This window comes from Alligator sinensis, unplaced genomic scaffold (assembly GCF_000455745.1).
Source record: "Alligator sinensis unplaced genomic scaffold, ASM45574v1 scaffold476_1, whole genome shotgun sequence".
NCBI classification, from domain to species: Eukaryota; Metazoa; Chordata; order Crocodylia; family Alligatoridae; genus Alligator; species Alligator sinensis.
In genome coordinates, this window is record NW_005842444.1 from 32,012 (window position 1) to 40,921 (window position 8,910).

At 44.1% G+C, this 8,910-nt stretch overlaps 1 protein-coding gene across 1 annotated transcript; it reads left to right on the top strand.

Moving 5' to 3' along the window:
* The first annotated feature begins 698 nt into the window (after nt 1–698).
* CUNH15orf40 (chromosome unknown C15orf40 homolog) lies at nt 699–8,013 on the top strand. The gene is made up of 3 exons (XM_025212103.1): nt 699–1,241; nt 1,444–1,571; nt 6,915–8,013. The coding sequence occupies exons 1-3, from the start codon at nt 1,142–1,144 to the stop codon at nt 7,005–7,007; spliced, it is 321 nt and encodes a 106-aa protein (XP_025067888.1). The 5' UTR covers nt 699–1,141; the 3' UTR covers nt 7,008–8,013.
* The last annotated feature ends 897 nt before the right edge of the window (nt 8,014–8,910 follow it).

Here is an 8,910-nt window from a genome sequence, read left to right on the forward strand (position 1 = left end):
CGCTGTCACAGGTGGGTCCGCGCCCGGCCCGGCTGAGAGGCAGGAAGCGACCCGTCTGCAGGCGGCGCCTTTCGCTGCTTCCGCCCCCGCGGGGAGCCAGGGCTTCGCTGAGTGAGAAGCAGCCGGGGGGCTGGCGTCCTCCTGCTCTGCGCTCCGGGGGCGAGGTCCGCTGAGGTGCGGGGTGGGCAGGGGCTCAACCGCTTCCTTTGGAAAGCGGCTGAACACACTTTTCCCTCGCAGCTCGTCTTGTGTTGGCTGGGGGCCGGGCTTTAATGAGAAGTGGGGTTAAAATGATGCGAGAGCATTATATCACAGTATTTATGTCTATGTACATATGTATGTATATTATTCATTATTATTCCTAATAATGAATAATAATAACATCTGCCAGTTCAATTCCAGTTCTCTGAGACAAGCAGTGAGTGCAGGTTTGGACAGCCTGCCTACAAGGGCCGCCCTGCTCGTAGGCTTAAGTGCAAAAAGTCCTTTACCGCAGTGTTTCTCAACCTTTTAAGTAGCAAGTAGGAACTAACTTCTGCAGATTTTATCAAGTACCCCAACACTCAGTTTTCCAGGGGATTTTTATTTACAGACTAATGTGTGCCATATGTACATGAGGCTATGATAGGACAGATGTCTGATCTGGTGCAGGTAGGGTTGCCACCTTTTACACCAGGGGTGCACAAGTCAAGTATGTACCTGGGCTAGAGGTGATGTAGGCCAAAGCTAGGAGGGCTGAACCCAGTGCCGTGCAAAACAGCACGCCAGATCATTACTGGGGAATTTAAAGTGCCACGCAATGTGTGGTGCACCGAATCTTTTGCCATGGTTTTGAGAGGAAAAGAAGGTGAGAGAGAGAGAAAGAGGAAGAGAGGGTGAGAGTGTGTTGGGGTACTCGTGTCCCCCTGCCTGTGTCTCGCGTACCTCCAGGGGTACACGTACCACAGGTTGAGAAACTGCTTTACAGGATGGTGGTCCAGCGGGTATCTGATAATGTAGTGTGGATTTGACTATTGGTAATGGATACTAGCGCATTGTCACAATACAGGTTATGATCATCAGAATGAGCTGTATAAAAAAACAACCACATTGCCATTCAGATTGTCTTCTCAAATTGTCATAGGATCGATTGACTTTTATAATGAAGAAGGATGGAAAGGAAAAGAAGTGTTGGGTCCTGATGTTAAGGGCCCACTCTTCCCAGAAGGCACATGCATTTGAGGAGCTAACTAGTCTTGCTGGTAAATGAGAAAAGCCAACGATGCAACTGAAGTGGATAGTCTTGACGCAGTCAAATGTTATGTGATCTATTATCTAATACACTATTGAGAGGTTTTTATTTGGTCCTAAACAAAAAAAATAGTTTCTAAAAATAGGAACTGTACATTTTTAAAGTAGACCTTGTTGAGTACCTTGATAAAACACTAACACTTTTTATTATAGATGTGACATCTGAGGCAGTAGGTGTAGCTATTGCTGCTCCTCCATCAGAAGGGGAGGCAAATGCAGAGCTGTGTCGCTACCTCTCCAAGGTTCTAGAGGTGAAGAAGAGTGCAGTTGTTTTAGATAAGGTACAATCCTTTATTTTTCCTCTTAGTTTTGTTCTGCTACAATTTGAATTCAGAATGTTAAAACTTACTCATATTAAATGGAGAAAACACTGTTTACATACAAGTCTCTTGCCTTCGGTTCACCAGTATGGAGTTATTTTACAACATTTAAATCAGTTGTGGAAAGAGAATCCATGGCAAGTCTTTGAAATACTAATTCAGAGCAGCACCATTAGAAATAGTACAGAATTACCCATAGTTGCTTGCACTGACCTAAATTGGGATTATTTCCAATGCTGCTATATTTTCTAAATTTGTATTTAATGTGTTCTGTGACTTTAAAAGATGTCTTTTCATATTAAATCCAACTTGGAAAATGGGAACATTTTGAACAGACCTATTTTGGTGGTATTTTTGTTTTTATTTTAGAAAGTATTTCCATATTTGGATATAAATAACTGCCACAGTTATTCATGTCACATTAGCGAATATAGTAGGTCGGGTTCTGTTTGGCATCAGTGTTTCTGTGGAAACAGTAGTAATACCTGCATTTATTATTACAGTAAAATCTTTGTTATCTGGCATCCCCAGGGTAAGGGGATTGCCAGTTATGTAAAAATTCCGGTTATCTGAAATAATCCGCATTTTTATTCTGGGCGCTGCACTTTAACAAGGACGTGGTTAAGCTTGAGAGTCCAGAGAAGGGCCCACCCGTATGATCAAAGACTTGAACAGCAAGCCAGCCATACGAGGAAAGGCTGAAGGACCTGGGACTCTTCAGCCTGAAAAAGAGAAGGCTGAGAAGGGGACCTGGTAGCAGTTTACTGCTACATTAGGGGAGCATATCAAGGGCTTGGTGAACAGCTGTTCACCAGGGTACCAGAGGGGAAAACCAGGAGTGATGGCCACAGACTGTTTCAGACTCAACATTAGGAAAAATTTCTTCACAGTCAGGGTGTCCTGACTGTGGAATAAACTTCCTTCAGATGTGGTACAATCATCTACTCTGGAAATCTTCAAGAGGAGACTGGACAGTCACCTTGCTGGGGTCACTTGGCCCTAGTTGTCATTCCTGCTGACCCCAGCTGACTTCCTGCCCTTTGGGCAGGGGGCTGGACCCATTGATCTTCCGAGGTCCCTTCCAGCATTACAGTCTATGAATCTATGAAACCCTACAGGGGTTTTCAGATAACATGGGGATGGGGAGGGTGTGGAAGCTGCACATGGAGCAGGGGCGGGGGAAGGAAGGGGTAGCAGTGGCAGTGCAGGGTGCAAGCTTTTCTACCCCTTGTGTCCGGCTGGCCAACTGGCCGGTCAGTAATTCAGTTAATAAAATTTCTGGTTACTTAAATGCCAGATAAACATTTTACTGTACATTGCCTAATTAAACATTAGGAAAAAAATTTAATTGCAACTCGTGATTAAAGTCAGTCTTCTCCAATACATCTGTTTTCTTGCAGGTCTTATATCTGGACACTGACAGTTTGACTTGCTTGTTTAGATAAATATGAGAATGAAGATTAAAGTTAATTATCCTGTTAAAATAAGTCTTAAATCTTAATGCTTTTTATCCAGTAGACTGCATTATGGAAGGTGTTTTTTCCTTTGTAGATGCCCCAAGGGTAGAAATAACTCCTTTCATGTCATAAAAGGACATGAAAAGTCACAGTTCTACTACCCCAAAAGTTGTCCTTTTATACAAGATGACAGCAACAGTAAACGGAAATTTTTGGAGACTAGAACAGTTTATATCTTGTTTGATGGTGGCATATTTGTCCCTTTATTAAATGTAAAAGTGGGTTGAAGTAGGATCCATTTACTAAACACATTTGTTTATGATGCCCATGAAAATAGGGAGATTTTGGGGATGTGTGTCTTATTTTTCTATGTTGATCATGTATTTATGCCAGTTTAGAAAACAACAGCACCTGCCATTAGGTAAAATGCTCAGTGCATTGAATGTGAAAGATTGACCAACAGAAAATTTAAGATTTATTTTAGCTTTGCTGCTGGTTGAACAAGCCACTTAATCTCTCATTTTATCCAGTCTATAAAATGGGGATAATACTTGATTACCTACTTCATTAGGATGCTTAGGTTTAATTTGCTTATCCTAGCATAAGTGCTAAGTAGAGCCAGGTATATTGATCAGCATTGTTCACCCTTGTCCAGTCATTTCTGCTAATTCTAATCTAACTAGGGGTGCACCAATGGAGATTTTTGCAGCCAATACCAATAGCCAATTTTTAAGGAGGCATATTGGCCAGTACTGATCTGATTTCTGATACCCAGACCAGCAGCATGGAGAGCTGCCTCCAGCTGGTAAGTCTGATGTGGTGGAAAGGGAGGGAAGGGATTGGGGGTGCAGATCAAGGCCCCTCTGGTGAGGAAGGGTGTGGGGCTGGGCCAGGGGCTGGGGCAAGCGCTGCCCAGCCAGGGTGAGGTGGGCACAGCACGGTGCTGTGACTCGTCTGGGTGGGATGGGGGGCGGAGCAGCTCCCACCACTGTGCGCCACTTGTCCGGGAGCCACTGGTTCAGCGGTTCATCTGCCGTACTCGTCTGCTCATGTGGCGGCTCCCACTAGTGCTCCCACTGCTTGTCCGAGAGGGCGGGGGGGCAGGGCATGTGCCCCCAGTTCTGTGTGGGGCGGGCTGGGGCTGCGCCAAGTTCTTTCCAGCGGGATGGGCTGCAGCCACACATTCACCGTAGCCCCTTCCCAGCGCAGCCCTGCCCTGCCTTGCCAGGAAGAGCTTGGTGCAGCCCTGGCCCCACGCAGATCCAGGGACACATGCCCCGCCCCCCCTTCCTTCCAGATAAGTGGCGGAAGCCATGGGAGCTGCTGCACAAGCAGGTGAGTGCCGGACGAGGCATTGAACTAGTGGCTTCCAGATGAGTGGCACGCAGTGGCGAGAGCTGCCCCTCCCCCCTTGCAGCCCCCAAATGAGCCACAGCTCTGTGCTGCGCCCACTCCGTCCCGGCTGGACAGTGCTTGTCCCAGCCCCACACCCTTCCTCATCATGGGGTCCTTGATCTACCCCCCAGCCCTTTCCCTCCCCTTCCACCACACCAGACTTATCAGCTGGAGGCAGCTCTCCATGCTGTGCTCCTTGCTGCCTGTGCTGCACTGTGGCTGCATGCACGCACAGGCCATTTATTGGCCAAATTATCAGCCTGATAGGGCCGATTTCCAATACAGTAAATTTTCTTTAGATCTGTGCCAATCTGATACCAGACCAATGTATCAGTGCACCTCTAAATCTGACATTTAGGGGCCCAGATATCTTATCCTGGTGACAATCGTTCTGAATTGTGCCTGACTGCTGAGCAGTTTTGTTTAACTTATGACTTCCAACCAGACCTACATCCTCTGGATATAAGAACCTGTTACTGTTTGGCTGTTGCTGCTTAGAATTCTGTCTTCCTTGCCCTTGTCACTGTTGTGTTATAAATTCTCACATGAAGCTCCAAGTTGTAGTTCAGGGGTGGCCAACCTGTGGCACGAGTGCCAGAAGTGGGATAGGCAGCCTCTGTATGTGGCTAACTACAGATCAGGGAAGGAACAGACAGCAGAGCAGCAGATCAAACAAAGAAATAGGATCAGAGTGTCTTTTGGGCAGGGTGTGGACCAATTGGTGGCACACCTGCCGGAGGAGTTGGCTCCCACAGTTGTAGTTGATCCAGTCAAAAATATGAATATGGGAGTATAGCAACAAGAGTATAACTCAAATGGACAAGCAGTGTAAAAATTTAGAAGGAATCTTCATACTAAAACTGTCTTGGCAATGTGTTTGTTTCACGTGATTACTTTTTAGTTTTACAGCATTCTGTATTTGCCCCAGCTGCTTTGAAACCTGCCTTCTTTATATATAGTGGTTTTACTAATAATGGTTGGAATTTCATTGACGTAATTTCACATGACAATTGCTTACGGACATCCAGCTTATTTTCCCCATTTTATAATATGTGGTTCCTTTTCCCTGTTTTTGACACTGATCAACCAGAAAACTCAGCTGAAAAGTAACAAATTATATGCATGCATTGTCTCCATAGGATAAAAATATCAGTCAAGTATAGATTCATAGATTGTAATGCTGGAAGGGACCTCAGAAGATCATTGGGTCCAGCCCCCTGCACCAAACAGGAAAGACAACTGGGTAGCAAATAATGTGTAGTACCAAAATATAAATTCAGTTGGTCTCTGTGTGAGCCCTCTATAGAGATATACAGGTTTCTCTTGCCAACTGCTAGGGTTAGGTTCCTGAAAGTTCCCGTGGTTGGCAAAACTGTGGTTGGCAGGACAAAAGGCTTATGGGAAAAATGACAGGTGGCAAGCTGATGCATGGCCACAGAAAACCACGGTTACTCAAAGCTGTATACCATGGTAGCCAAAATGGTATATAGAATATTAAGCATGAATACTCAAAACTATGGTTGGCAAAACCGTGGTTGGCGAGGGAAACCTGTATTGCTGAACTTTGGGAATTTCTTCTTCCTTATTTCCCTTTCCAGTCCTTGGAAAGGAACCTGTTGAGGCATGCTTCGTTTGCAGCCTCTATGCTATGTTAAAAAATGTAGCAGCTTCACACACCACTCCCTCCCGCCTAGAAAAATAAATTTTAAAAAAGTAAAAAAAATAGCTAATGACGATAGTGGCTGACTGGCCCTATTCAGAATCATTCACCCAGAAAAAACACCTATTTCTGTGGGTAAGTGGATTTTTAAGACTCCTATTAAGACTATGGCCTGCCTGTAACTCTGTAGAAAATCCTGAGACAGGAGTAGGACTGGGATTTGTAGCTTGTAATTAAATTCACACGTTCATGTAATAGTACTCTCTCAATTTATCATGTAGGCTTAAGTTGCTTTGGAAGAGTAGTTCTGCAATCCTTGCTTAATTGTGTGTGTCAGCCTGCTACTTTGGGAGTTATGCTTCTTGCTTGAAGCTTAGAAATCAGAATAAACAGGTGCTACAATGAAGAAAATGTATTCATCAGTAACTTTCATGCCTTGTTTCTGATATCAGTCCATCTTGCCTAGAGGACTCTGGGGATTTGTAGCTGCTAAACATTTGTGGCCCTCCAGCCACTATTTAGAATATTTGGTGCCATCAAAGTCCCAGCAGTTGTTTTTTCCCCCCTAAGTTTCAGGAGCTCTAGTGGCAATTTATGTGCTACAAAACTCTTACTCTGTGCAGACAACATCCTAGGGTTACTGATGAACAGCTTTCTTTTGCTACTGTTAGTTCTAGTTACGATAGTACCACTGAAATAATGCCAATATTGGGGGTACAAAGAGTTTTAAAAATGTGTATTTTTGAAGTAAGAAATGATTCTCTGAATTATCTATTTTTGTGTTTGAAACAGGGTGCTAAATCACGTGAAAAAGTGGTGAAGATCTTGGTATCAATGACGCCAGATGAGGTTTTAGAGAAACTGAAAAAAGAAGCTTCCAGCTGACCTAAACAAAATCAGGAAATGGAACTTTGTGTTTTGGTAAACCATTTTTTTACTAGAAAAAGGGGGGACACTTTTAAATAAGAGATCATGCAGAAACAGGCTGTGGGTAACTTAGGACAAACAGACTCCAATATCTACAATACACAGACTCTCCTGGTGATACATATTAAAACGGTTTTTGCCATTCTGTTCTGTACTGAAAGCTTTCTTTGAAATAATCCTACAAAAGACCTGAAGCTTGTACTCATTTGCAGCAAGACCCATTCTTGGCTGACACAGTGCAGCCTGGCTCTTTTGGGGCTTACTTTTTCAGTTAGTTTCATAATAATGCCCTACATGTGCATCTAGTCTTGTTGTTTAGATCTTCAACAACTGAGAAGATCTTTGTTCTCCAGAAGCCACAATCTGCCTGTAGCTGAAACAATAATTTTGGGACTCTCCTGAAATTAGTGGTGTGTTTCTGGTATTGAGGCACCGTCTGCTCATGTCACCTGGGTATTTTTCCCCCCTTGGAAATACTCCTATCATTGAGACTTGCCCACTTTTCCTCATCCCTAAACAGTTTAGTTTTGATTTTGAATGCAGGTGTAATTATTCGTTTAAAAAACATAGAAGGCTAAATTGACAGGCCTTGGAATAATGTCAAGAGAAATGTCAGGGAAGAATCTAGATGTCAAAGAATGCTTAGGGTCCATTCTACCCTTACTGTACCTCTGCAAATACAAAATAATAACTTTGAAGAGGATTGATGCTGGTTAGCTGGACATGGAATTCTCTCTCAAATAAGTAACACAAAAATCAAGACCTGCAACAAGAATTTGACCTGGTATAATGTAAGTGGCATTGCCATAAGTAGTGGCACCAGCTATGTTTTTTGCCTTGTGGTTGTCATTGCGTAGATTTTTGTCAGTTAACTTGGTCTCTGCAGTTTCCTGTTACTGTAATGTAAAATAAACTGGTTTTATAATTGTAATGTCTAAAATAAAATGAACTGGTATAAAAAGTCCATTGAGGTTCTGTATCTTCTACTGGAACAAAAACTTATCTCAAATACAAAAACAATATTAAAATTACTTTAGCTGCATGTAATGCAACTGCTTCTCTTGTACTTCTGTTTCCATGGTCCAAAACTGTCCTTAGGAGTCTCTGTTCCCTTCCATTTTCAGTAGTGTAAAAACAATTTGTGACGTATGTTATCAGTACGGACCCTGGTTTTCTTTGTTTAAAAACACACATTCTCTGATTTAAAACCCCAAAATGTGCAATTAAAATGAAACACCACTATATGTGTGTGTATATATATATATGTATATGTGTGTATGCATCAGTTGAACACAATGTTTTATTGATATATTTGCAAATTTTAAACAATTTGGCAGCCTACCAGTGCCTCAGTCACTATAATAAAATAAATTCTAAGTACCTATACATTTTGGCATTTGAGTTTGGGTTTTTTATCATGGAAAATCAGAGGGGCCCCCCCCCGCCCCTTTAGCTCACCAGGGTGCAGGTCCAGGCCCTCCTCACAAGTCACAGCCCCCCAGCCCTGCTGATGCTCCTCACTTCCCACCCACAACCCCCTGGGCGCTGCTGGTGCCCCTCACTCCCCGCCCAGGGTCTGCAGCCCCCTGCCTCCTGCAGCAGTGTCTGAGCCCTGGTTACCACCCACAGGAGGCAGCAGCTGCTGTGAAAGAACAAAGCACAGAGCCTGGCACCCCCTCCCCCGCACAGGGCACAGATGGAGCCTGTCCGCATGGGGGGGCAGTGTTGTTTGCGGCTGTCCATTATGGACTTGGGCTCCCTGCCTTGCTACCCTCCCCCCGGGTCTTCCACGACCCAGCAAGTGGGACCTGGTGGAGCAGGGCCAGGCTTGGAAGCTCACTATTGCTGCTGAGAGCTCTGT

Coding starts and splice junctions, on each gene's coding strand:
- CUNH15orf40 (XM_025212103.1), top strand. CDS start 1,142: ATGAAGAAGGATGGAAAGGAAAAGAAGTGTTGGGTCCTGATGTTAAGG. Junction 1,242..1,443: donor GGAGCTAACTAGTCTTGCTG/GTAAATGAGAAA, acceptor TTTTTATTATAG/ATGTGACATCTGAGGCAGTA. Junction 1,572..6,914: donor GTGCAGTTGTTTTAGATAAG/GTACAATCCTTT, acceptor TGTTTGAAACAG/GGTGCTAAATCACGTGAAAA.